This window comes from Cricetulus griseus, chromosome 8, assembly GCF_003668045.3.
Source record: "Cricetulus griseus strain 17A/GY chromosome 8, alternate assembly CriGri-PICRH-1.0, whole genome shotgun sequence".
Taxonomy (NCBI): Eukaryota; Metazoa; Chordata; class Mammalia; order Rodentia; family Cricetidae; genus Cricetulus; species Cricetulus griseus.
Window position 1 is genome coordinate 4238709 of NC_048601.1, and position 12725 is coordinate 4251433.

At 48.2% G+C, this 12725-nt stretch overlaps 1 protein-coding gene across 1 annotated transcript in view; it reads left to right on the forward strand.

The window, feature by feature from the left end:
- Lmntd1 (lamin tail domain containing 1) overlaps nt 1-8724 on the forward strand; it is a 59088-nt gene extending 50364 nt beyond the window's left edge. Inside the window, exons 10-14 of the mRNA XM_027430190.1 lie at nt 107-229; nt 345-490; nt 1397-1445; nt 2600-2672; nt 8609-8724. Of these exons, the coding sequence (XP_027285991.1) occupies nt 107-229; nt 345-490; nt 1397-1445; nt 2600-2672; nt 8609-8724 (507 nt within the window). The remainder of the gene's footprint in view (nt 1-106; nt 230-344; nt 491-1396; nt 1446-2599; nt 2673-8608) is intronic.
- Nucleotides 8725-12725: the final 4001 nt, after the last annotated feature.

A 12725-nucleotide genomic window follows, 5' to 3' on the forward strand; every position in this document is an offset into this window, starting at 1 on the left:
TCCCTTAGACCAGAAGGTGTTGCCAGGCAGTGCCTGTGAGCCAGCCCTGGCATTGAATGGCCACCTCTTGTTCTCCCTACTGTTGAGGGTCACAGTCTCTTTCTAGGGTTATGAAAAGCAGATCAGCATCACTTTATCAGACAGACCCCCAGCTCTGGGAGAAGGACGTGCTATGCTTCTACAGAGCCCACTCAGGAACAATGGCGACCGTGTGGGGACCAGCTTCGTGGTGCAGAGATCGGGAAACTGACCCTGGTTTCTACCATGGATGTGATAGGCCGGAGCTAGCTCTGGTCCTCTCAGTGAGAACGTCTGCTGGAGCTGGGTACTGAACCTCTGAGCAGGTGTGGGGGACGGAGAGGAAATGTGCAGCTGGACCATCCAAGGCCCCTCCAGGTTTACCAGCTGTCAAGGCAGAACTTAGGCCTGACATTGCAAAGGAGAGTCTGGCAGATGGCTTCCGGCACACACAGCTAGACGTCGAGATGAGGTAAGGACCTGAGAGGCACAGTCTGTCACACAAGCCTCAATGCTCTTCTTCCAAGCCAGAAATAGATTATGGCATCAAGAGCCCTCCATACCAGCAAAGCTGTCCTCAAGTTTCCAAATGCACAAACGTTAGCCCACGGTGCCATGTTGTTCCTTCCAGAAGATTCTGCAGACGACAGTTCATCTTCTGCTAAGCCAGCACAATAATTTGGAGGAAAATATATCTTTAGGATTTTATAAGACGCGCCTGTGGGAAGCATGAGAGTGATGAACCCCACGTCAGTCTAAGGTCATGGGTGACCAGCTGCCACAGTGAACACGAGCAACTCCCATTTCACCGAGAATTTACAGGGAGTTCGTCCATACCAGCCTTAATTTATTTCTCCAGCTCAGGGACATGTTATTCTCTGCGTATTTAAATGTCACCAATGAATGGCAAATTTAAACTGTTGAAGACCTTAGTAGCTGACGTCACCACGCTTCCCAAGAAGAGATGAGTAGGAGAGGCTACAGTCAGCGGGTGGCCATGAGAGCGAGAGAGAGGGGGCATTTGTCTCCGGCATATTCAACACATCTTGTGACTGTTTTAATCTTCACAATGGTTTAAGAAGGCTTATTTTTCTATTCTGCAGATGGAAAAGTTGGGCCAAGCGTATCTGAAAACCACTACATGAGAACGGCCAGTTAACCAGAACCAGAGTGCAAGGGGTGGGCTGCCTAGCCGTGCCCCTGCCCGGCTGCCTTCACTTCCTGCTGACGAATGTGTGTCTACTCCTCCTCTCGTTTCTTCAGCATCCCAGCATAGATGGACGACAAGCACCTCCCAGGGACCTCCTGGCCCTTCAGCACCAGCTTAGAGTGGCCAAGGCCTCCAGCTTCATGAACTGATCAGCTGCTGGGTTCTTAGCCTCTTCAGTGGGCAGACAGGCATCATTGGACTACCCAGCCCCTGCCAGGTAAGCCCACCCAGTCAATTCCCATAGATGTGTGTGTGTGTGTGCGCGTGCGTGCGTGCGTGCGTGCGTGTGTGTGTGCGCGTGCGTGCGTGCGTGCGTGCGTGCGTGTGTGTGTGTTTACATATTCACAGTATGTGTATGCCTTCTCCTGGCCCTGTTCCTCTAGGACTCTCTCTGGCATAACAGAAAGCTCAGAGGTCACAAAGCTCTTGTTCCCAGGCTAAAAGAATATTCATAACATCAGGTGTCTACATTTCTAACACCTGGCTGTCCTTCTGTGCCTTTGCTGTCCTGACATGTCCTTCCATGTCAAGTTTACCTGTAACCACTCTGTTACCATGACAGCAAGACAGGGGGCAAGTGTGGGGACAATGAAGGGAAGAGAGTTGGTATATGACAAGTAAGGCTTAGTGGCCACACCTGTCATCGCAGCACAGGGGAGGCTGAGACAGGAACACCTCCAGCCAAGGCCACCCTGGTTATACAATGAGACCCTGTCACCAAAACAAACAACACACACACGCACACACACACACACACACACACACACACACACACACACACACACACCACACACACACACACACACATGCAATACACACACAATGCACACATGCATGCACACCAAAACAAAACATACCAAAGTGATATATATTAGAATATCCGCATCCTGTGAAGGCCTGGTCAATGTGTGGTCCATGCAGCTGTCTCTGCAGTCCATCTGGAACCACTCAGCTTTAGGGTAGAGAGAATGGGAGGGCTGTGACCCTTTTCCTTCTCTTTCTGTCTGAGCTCCCAGTGCAGAGCACCAATTGTCCTGCACTTCCTAGTTCTGGTTCTGTTTCCTGAGCCACCAGGGAGGCTCCTCCTCTCCCTAGCCTGAAACTCCTCTGAGCTCAGAAATGGCAGTGGGACCCAAAGCCTTTCTGAGATACTGATAGGTATGTGTGACTTGGTCCTCACCGATGACAGGCAGAGATGCCAAGTGGTGGCAGAAGTCAGGAGTCAGGGATTCCTCGATGAACAATTAAATCACCAAGGCCAAGGGGGAGGTGGGATGGAGGAAGTCAGGGCGATGCATGGAGGGGCCTGGTGCACACAGGGCCTACCCCAAAGCCTCTGCCCCTCTGACTCCTTTCTTCACATCTGTCCAGTTAGAAGGAAAAACCACAGCTTCAGATATGCAGGTGGGTGTGGCAGGGACAGCTGTGAACTTCGTTGTTCCAGGTATGGCCTGACAGGCCGAAAGTGCCCTCCCTGGAGCTCCCCACTAGCTCGTGTTGCTACTGAAGCCAAGAGGGGAGGGGAGAATTGATGGCGTGGCCTCGCACTCAGTCCCTCACAGCTGCGTCTCCAGGTGTGCGTCTCCAGGTGTGCGTCCAGGTGTGCCTTGTGAACACAGGAGACAGATATGTTCAGGAAATGGTGAAGAGCTCTCAGGCTTCTGCAATTTTCCCCTTATCCACAAGGACCCTTTTATGTAATTACCCTAAATATTGGTTTTCTTCATTACGGATGAGTTCCATCTTCATAAATAGGTATGGTTACTGCTTGTTTGAGCCTAGCTTTCAAGCAACCCCTGAGACATTATCTTTTATGGCAATTTTCATTTTTCCATATAAAATTATCAAGTGCTACTAAAATTACCCTTGAATCCTCTTCTGAAGGGAAAAGAAACAGAAGCCATGCTGCTCGGTGTTCTGCCTGAACATTCTGGTGTCAGCTGAGAGCAGTTCCAAGCTCCACCTTAGAGTAGCCTAGTGACAGGGAGAGTTGCCTAACCTCTTTGGGCTCCTCTTCCTCCCACAAGCTCACTGCAGACTGACCTCAACTCATTCCAGTTGGGATTTTATTTATTTTTTAACTGTGATGACATGTATGTGATATGTACTCAAAGAAACCATACTTGTTTTGTGGTGGTTTGGGTTTGGGTCTTTTGAAATAGCATTTCACAAAGTGCTTAAAGCTGACCTGGAACTCACTATTTAGCTCAGACTGGCTTCAAAGTTTGATCCCCTGCCGCAGCCTCCTAAGTCCTGGAATTAGAGGTGCGTGCCACCATACCTGGCGAGAAACCATGCTCTGAGTGTTTAGCTTTTTCCGGGCTAGCAGTGAGCCATATGGTACTCTCTTGAGACGCTGGGCAGAACCCAGTCAGACTGTGGTCCAGTCATAGCCCACACTTATTCTGGCACCTAGCAAGTATAAATCACTATGTACGAATTGTTGTAGACATGAGCATATCAAACACGTACTTAAACAAAAGCACACCCATTGAACAAAGCGCTGAGAGAGAGTTGGGCCTACTGAGAGCAACAGTGAATACTTCAGAAGGTTGCAGGTCCATCCCAGAGGGCGGGGAGGGCAAATGTAGGGAGCGAGGCCACAAAAATACCAAGGATGGGATCCAGCAACTGTAGTGCTCAGTGGTGGCCTGAGACATCGTGCTTGAGGAAAAGCTTCCGGTCTGACTCGGGCCTTGAAGGATGAAAGACAGGAATTTGCCTGTCACCGGCGGTGGCAGAAGAGTGGGTGTCTGAAGCCTATGGAGCAGTGTGTGCAGGCATGAAAATATCCCCCAGGCAGCTGGCAAACACCTTCTGTGGGTAGACGGTAAGACAGGATGCTTTTCTTCCCATTTTCCAAAATGTCATCTCTCAGTTGCTCACGCAGAGCATCTAACCAGCAGCCAAGGGCTTTGAAAAATGTTTGGTTCCTAGTGACTCACCACCACCATTAACTAATCAAATGCTGTGACTCAGTGCTCTCCCTGCTGGATCTGCAATGCATAAAGAGTGTGTGTGTGTTTGTGTGTGTGTGTGTGTGTGTGTGTGTGTGTGTATACACCCACACATGTGTGCGCACGTGCGAGTGTGTACTTGTGTGCCTGTATGTGTGTGTGTCCCCATGCCTGTGTGCATGCTCCCATGCCTGTGTGTGTCTGCCTGCATGTATGTGTGTGTGTGTGTGTTTGTGTGTGTGTGTGTGTGTGTGGTTGAACACAGGGCCTTGTGCATACAGAAAAACACTACAACTAGTGTTAAGACATCTCCATATATTTCATTGCCATTTACATATATGAACCCAAGAAATTATTATGAAAACATATTCCAATGACATCACTTAAAATTTTACAAAGCCCTGGAAATATTTATAAACGCCAATGAGTCTTCTCAGGAATGGAGAGCATGGGAGAGGCCACGCTGAGTGTCTCTCATTTCCTCACTTACACTTAGGCTTTCTGTGTTTCTGGTATGTGATCAAGTCACTGCTCAACAGTTAAGAGATCTAAAGCCCCAGCTCAAGCTCACTGCGTTTTAAATAAATATGGAAAACAAGTATGGGAAGTTGAATAAACATGGAAAGCAGCTTCCCATGCCACCAGTGGGGTGGCGCTCATTGTTGTCCCACAGCATGGAATGTTCATGAGGAGCCGAAGCGACTGAGCCTGACTCACAGACACGCCGGTGAAACGTGTGTGTGCACAATGCTACCTCCAGGTACACAAACTATGACTACGTATTGGTGATTTGTAAAGTGTGGGTTAGAAAACTATAAGCAAGCTCAACATAAGCAAGTTCACTCTGGGGAAGAGGAAGAAAAGAATGAGGAAGCCAGCTGGGGTGATAAGCAGACTCCACTCTGAGGTTAAAACAGCAGAGCAAACTGTTGGCCGCTGGGGCCGGAGGGATGGCCCAGCAGTGAGGGCCAGTCCTCCTCTTGTGGAGGACCAGGGTTTGCTTCCAGGAGTCACACCCATGTCACATGGCTCACACCTGCTGTCAACTCCAGCTCCAAGGAGTAACCCTCTTCTGGCCTCTGCAGGCAGCTGTACTCAGTGGACACCCCCCCCCCCCGCTCTCTCTCTCTTACACACACACACACATATATATATATATATATATGTGTGTGTGTGTGTGTGTCTGTGTGTGTCTGTGTGTACATAGTTAAAATCTTTTCAAAGAATGCTGCAATTATGATTTAGCTTCATCATTGTAATTTTTTTAGCTAAAAATAGAATATTTTATCTGGCTTTGTAAGTTCAGTGTGAATGAAAACTATAGTTCTGTTCCAAAGAGAATGAAAGATTGTATATTCTGAGCCAAAGTGAACTTTTATAGTCATGCAATTAAAGATACTAATAAATGAGTGCATTAGCCAAACAAAAGTGTGGGGAAATCAGGTAGGTGGGTTTTGGCAACGCTGAGATACTGCCATAGATTTCAGGTGCTGTCTGATATGGTCTGCTGCTGCGTTAATATATTTTACATGAAAAATGACTCAGCAGATAAAGGCGCTCGCCACCAAGACTGTAGCTCAGTCCCTGGAAACAGAGACCCAGCTTGCACAAATTATCCTCTGATCTTCACATCTAGCTGTGGCATGAGCATACACATGCATACACACACACACACACACACACACACACACACACACACACACACACACACGCACACACATCCACACACACATGAACACACACACATCTACACACACATGCGCACACACACACACATGCACACACGTGCGCGCGCACACGCGCACACACGTGCACACACATCTACACACACGTGCACACACATCCACACACACACACACATGAACACACACACACACATCTACACACACGTGCACACACATCCACACACACACATGAACACACACACATCTACACACACATGCACACACACACACACACATGCACACACGTGCACACACACACACATGCACACACGTGCACACACACACACACAAAATGTAGTTTAAAATTAAGAGAATAAAATCATGTGTAACCTGACAGTCGGAAGGATGACAGTGGTGGTCTGGATGAAAATGGCCGCCGTAGACTCATGTATTTGAATACTCGGTGTTCAGTTGGTGGAACTGTTTGGGAAGGATTAGGAGGTGTGGTCTTGTTGGAGGAGGCGTGTCACTGGGATGGGCTTTGACATTTCAAAAGACACCCCATTCCCAGCATGCCTCTCTCTACCTCCTAACTGTGCATCAGAATGTGTGCTCTCAGTTGCCTGCACCATTGTGCCTTAGCTGCACCATCACAGACTCTCAGCCCGCTGTAACCATAACCCCCAGATTAAACACTTCTTTTTATATGCTGCCTTAGTGGTTGCGACTTATCACAGCTCAGAAGAGTAACTCAGACACTAGATGAGGGGAGAGCTTGGTGATAAATGACTTTAGGAGATTAAAGGTATCTTGGGATGATTCTGGCTATTATTAACCTGCTGCACTGAGACTATTCACAACCAGAGAGTTGTGGCAGACTCTCTGCACGGGTGGCCCTGGTTGTGGCTCTCACATAACCAGCAGAGGAATGAATTGGTTCTGCCATTTCAAAGATGTGATATTGACTTTTCCTGGTGAGAAGCAAAGACACGCCCAGTAACCCTATAACCTCAGTTCTGGCATAAAAGCCGTAACTTTCGCAGCTCCCAAATGGTCTAAGATTGGCCACACAGGCAGATGGAGAGGTGAGCCACGTGAAAACCTGCAAGAGACTCGAGGCATAGACAACAGGGTCCAGACATGGAAGCTCGTCTTTGGGGCCGAGGTCTGCAGACTTGAGCGTTCCGTTAGCCCATCTCAGTCTAATTCTGCAAGTCGTTAGGAAGTTCTTGTTGCCTACAGAGACAAGCTGGTCTCAGGAGACAACTGTTATGTCCAAACTATAGCCTCGACCTCATGAGCTGCTGGCCTCACCTGGGGTGGTCCCGATCTGGAACTTCTAGAAGCCAAGCCAACTAACTGTAGGTATAAGGTAGAGGCTTGTCTTGTTGCTTCAACTTTGAAGAGGAGGGAGACAGCTCACAGGTGCTCCTTAGTGACTAAGCCAGAGGAAAGGGGGGCAGGAGCAGGGCAAAGGCAGGGTTCCCTGAATGCTCTGCACTTAGCTGCCTCCAAGGCACAAAGTGGCTTCTGGGTACTTTATATGACCTCAGACAGAGATGCTGGAAAAAACAAGAAGAGCAGGAGATAAACACTGGTCAGGCGGTTTTAAGTAGAAACACTCAAAGTGACCTTTTGACACTTGTCCTTGTCCTGAAGCCAGAAATGCTCCTCATGTCATTTATAAATTGAATGCCACAAACTGATGTCTTCCACAAAGATCCTTCTGTAATCAGTGAGGGCCAAAGCCCCACTTCCCACAGCCCCAGCAAGCCCAACACATCAATCAACGAGAGTAATGCACAAAAACACCACTGTGAGGAGATTTAATCCATGTGCTAGGAAGAACAAACAAAAGGGTTCAGGGACCCCAAATTCATCTTCTGGGTACTGACATGAGGCTTAAGTAGAGGTCACAGGCAGGTGGGCCTCAGTGTTGCCTGATGGCATGTTGGCCCTTGTGTTGGTGGAAGCTAGGGGCTCTATTTGTACATTCGAAAAGACTTATGTTAGGCCAGACACAGGGATTAGCAATGAACGGCTATTAAGAGGACTGAAAATGGCTAGATAATTAGACTCCTCACCTACAACATTTCTACCATCTGAGATCACAGTAGTCAATCAGCGTGGACAGTCATCAATGGGGTTAGCTTTTGTCTGGGAACTTTAGTTTCATGAGCATGGGCTACTAGTGAGTGACCTTGAGGATAACCTAAGCAACATAGAAAGATTGTATCTCAAAAACACAGATAAAACAGCACACGTGCACGTGCGCGCGCACACACACACACACACACACACACACACAGAGAGAGAGAGAGAGAGAGAGAGAGAGAGAGAGAGAGAAGAGGAGAGAGAAATGTGTATTTTTTTAACATAGGATGTTTTGAATGTTGACAGTCTGTGTGAAGTTGTCAGGGCAGGGAAGCCGAGCACAGTGGGGACACACTTGCTCTGACCTCTGCACAAGTAGGCAGGGTTTAAATTTCTCGGCTGTAGACTTGCCTGTCGGTTCAGAGCAGACTCCCTCCCTGTGTGCCACCAGGTACCAGATGACTTCTCACTGGTGTGGGGAGAGCGGCTCTCATCACAGTGTGGGGAAGGAAATACGTTTGACATAAAAATACATTTCATTATGTTGTTTATTCCCTGCTATGTTTATCATTTTAATGGCTCCGTCTACCATTCTGTTAAATGCGTGTTTCTTCCACTTGAAACAATGCAATTAGTAAAGCCCACACTGCTGTCTCTTGTGGCAGCACCCTCCAGAGAGCCGCTCCTAAGTAATGCAGAGGTGACCTTCAGCAAGGATGTGAGCGGCCGAGTCCAGGACCACGTTGCACAGGGCTCTTCCGTGCAAAATGTGCCCACGTAATTCTGGCTGCCTACGGTATACTGTATTTACTGAAGTGAGGGAGGTGCTGAGGAAAAGCTTGTTTAGGAACACTCTACTAAACACATCTTGGCTGCACAACTTCTAACAGGCTCATTGGCAGTACCGGCCTCCAGTGGAGGGGAGACCTAAAGCCTTTCTTAGATTGATTTACCCACAAAGCTTTTTTTTTTTTATTATTCTGAATCACCTTGTAGTGAAATCGGATCTGTGCCACCTGACCCATGGGCAAAAAACCAGGAGTCAGTTCTTTCTATTGTGTATTATTCAATAAGCTGTCAGCCTGAGACAGTGGGGAGCTGAGATTGAAAAAAAATCCAACTTACATCTCATCTTTAGCCAGCAGGTTGTGTAGGGAGGGGAGACAAAGGCAGGCAGCCAGTCATGGTAAAGTCTTGTCCCTCTGGTCAGTCAGTGGTCAGCCTTAGGTCTGCGATGTGTGGCCTTGCTGTTTTGACCTTATTATCCCTCTATGTAGCAGGGGACGGCTAGTATACACTGAGCCACCAAGTCCTGCCTTCCGCTAAGGCCTCGAGACTGAAGTGTATCCCAGAACAAACAAGCCGTTAGCAGTGTGTGGTGTAGATTCCTTCCCACAGAAGGGTGTGTAAATGTGCTCTTACCTTGCCTGGAGACTGAGAAGTGCCTCTGCCCATAGAAACACAGTCATCATGGGGGCGGGGCTGGGGAGAAGTGGGAAGGGCATTCTGGAGTCAGCGGGGATTCACTCTGCGCTGAGGCGCTCACCCAGTTGCTTTCTGGTAAGATGATGCTGGGTCTATGGCCCTCCCCTAGGGTCCACCTTCACCTGTACAACAGAGGCCAGTATGTCTTCTGCATGGTTTTCATAAGAACTACAAATAATTACATGGATTCTGCTTAAGGTTATGACATGAAACCCTATGATGATGATAGACCATAGGTCTCACTACAAACTGAAGAATAAAATTTAAAAAAAAATTTGTTTTCTTAAGGAGTAACAGACCCTTGCCTTCCACAGGTAAATGACTAGCTTGCCATGGGAGACTTAGCTGAAGGAAGCAGTGCTCACAACAACCAATGAGCATTCCTTGTGCTGGAATCTCCCCCAAGAGCATGACCTTTTACCCAGAAGACCTCTGCTATGTTCCAAGCAGTGGGTGCAGCTGGGACTTGAGTTTGGAGAGACAGGAGATCATGACAGTCCTAAAATGATTAGATCAGAAAGACAGGTGTGGTGACATTTTGTTTGTGCTCTAACAAATAAAGGTTGCCTGAGATCAGAGTGCGGAGCTAGTCACTAGTTAGCCACAGAGGCCAGGCAGTGGTGGCCACGTCTTTAATCCCAACACTGGGAGGTGCAGACAGGAATGATCTGGCTGGGCAGAGAGAGGGATATAAGGTGGGAGGAGACAGGAGCTCATGGCATCCAGTCTGAGGATTCCTAGGGACAGGATCGCCCCCTTGGTCTGAGGATTCAGTAGAAGTAAGAACTATAGTGGCTGGCTGCTCTGCTTCTCTGATCTTTCACCATTAACTCCGGGTTTTTATTGCTAAAACCATTTAGAATTCAAGCTACAGGCAGGCGGGGGAAATAATGAAGCATGGTACCCTCAACACACTTGAAGCCAGGAAGGAACAGGAACAGCCTTCAATTGCCACCTGTTCTGCTAATGCAATGTCCCACTGGACTGAAGGGGACAGCCCTTCACCCTCTTTCAGAATAGGGAAAGTGTGCCCTTTGTGGAGAAAAATCTGTTCATACTCGTTCTTAAGTCTTTTCACACCATATTCAGCATAAGAGAGAGAGACAGAGACAGAGACAGAGAGAGAGACAGAGAGGGAATGTGAGTGATGAGCCAGCCAGTAAGAGTGCTCCTCGTGATCTGGATGTGAGTGATAAGCCAGTTAGGAACACAGTAAGCGCCATCACTTCCCTGTGCTGGAGGATTCTAGGAGTCTTCCCAAGCGTCATAGGACCTGTGCCTTTTAGACCCTCCAGCAGCTCCCTCGCAGTCCCCAGGCCAGTGAGTAGAACTAAATGCAAGCCGAACCTTGGTGACAATGTGTTAGGGCTGCTATGGGCTAACTTGTGAACCCAGAGAACAGTGACATGTCCCTGCAGGAGCCAGGGATCGCCTGGAGTCAGCTCCAAGGTTATTTTCAAAGGTGTGAACCCTACTGGACACGGAGCTCAGCAGCTTTGGGTGTACCCTCGGAATACAGACCCAGCACCTGTGTAATCTCTAAGTTTGCTGCTGATGGGTTCCATCGTGTGCCTGTGTAAGAATACGTCTATGTGGTGTGTGGAAGTGTGGCGGTATGCACTCGGAGGCCAGAGTAAGACAGCAGCTGTCTTCCCCCGTTGCTCCCCACCTGATTGCTTTGAAACCTGTTTCTCTGAACTGTTTCCTAAGCTGGGCAGCCCTAAAGCTCTCAGGATCCACCCCTTAATGCTGCAGTTACAGTCACATACAGCCATTCCTGGCTTTCATGTGGGTGTTGGAGATTTGGACTCAGGTCCTCACAATTACAAAGCAATGCTCTCACCTACTCACTGTTCTTGTTAGTTTTTATTTACGTGATAAAACATTGGCCAAAATTAACTTGGTAAGGAAGGAGTTCATTAATTTTGCAGCCTACAGTCCATCATCCAGGGAAGTAAGTAACTCAAGGCAGGAACCTACAGTCAGGAACTGAAGCAGAGGCCATGGAGGAGAGCTTCTTACCATCTTTCTCTTCAAGGCTTGCTCAGTCTGCTTTACCACCACAGGCGGTACCACCCACAGAGGGTTGAGCCCGCCCCCATCCATCATCAATCAAAAAAATGCCCCACAGACATGCCTATAGGCTATTTGATGGAGCCATTTTTTTCTCAAATGAGCTTTTCTTACCAGATAATGCTAGCCTGGTCAAGCTGACAAATGTGACCAGGACACCTGTGGGCCACTTCCCATCTTCCACTGGCGTGGTTCTTAAAACATAAAAAATTAGCTGGGTCTGGTGGTGGCTCACGCCTTTAATCCCAACACGTGGGAAGCAAAGGCAGGCAGCTCTCTGAGTTCAAGGCTGAGTTTGTAACTATAGAAGGCCCAGCAAATACCTGTGTCTGTGAGGGACTCATAGGGCAAGCTGTTCAAGCAGGAATGCAACATTTGCCTTCAAAGTTCAATAAGCCTCTGCTTCTCCTGTTCGGTTTTCTCTTCCTGCACACACTGTCTCAGCTGGCACCACTGCCGGGTCTCGCAGAGTGCCCGGTCCACAGGCCTGGCATCCTATGCCACAGACAGGCAGCCCCAGGACTGCAGACCTGGGAACCTCGGATTGCATCACCGTAGGTGGCCTGGGCACGTGGATACAAGGAGACCTGCTCTAGGTCACAGGGGCCTTTTGTCACTTTTGCTGGTGGCACATCCACAGGGACCCAAGAAGCAGAGAATGTCACCACAGAGAGAGATGCAGACATGAGGGACAAAATGACACGGAGACCTCACAGATCTTGGCTTCCACACAGGAGATCTTTCCCTGCAGAATACATTCTACCGACGACACCACGGCCACCTCTTACCCCCCCCTTTTGTTTTTTGCACGAGCAAGCATAATTTCTATTATTTACAACTTACTTTGTTTACTACAATAAACAGGGTGGTGGGGGAAGCAAGCAGATTTTTTACCTTGATGCGAACTTTACGGTAAACAATATCATTTCCCCTAAACGCAGAGAACTTCTCTGTAATTTTCATGTTTGGGGATCATCAGCGTGTAGAATGGATCCCAGCTGATGTAAATAATTGAACTACAGAACCTGAAAAGCCCCCTTGCCACCCCGGGATGTGGTGGCAAATGTCAGGAAAATGTGACTGGGAAAATAATATTGTTTCGCTGTTTCAAAAATAAAAAACTAATGAGTCTCCAAATGCTGGAAGCATTCGAAACAGAACGTACAGGAGTGTATGACATTACAGGGGAAAGGAAGCATTTGGGAAAAACTGGAAATACATTTT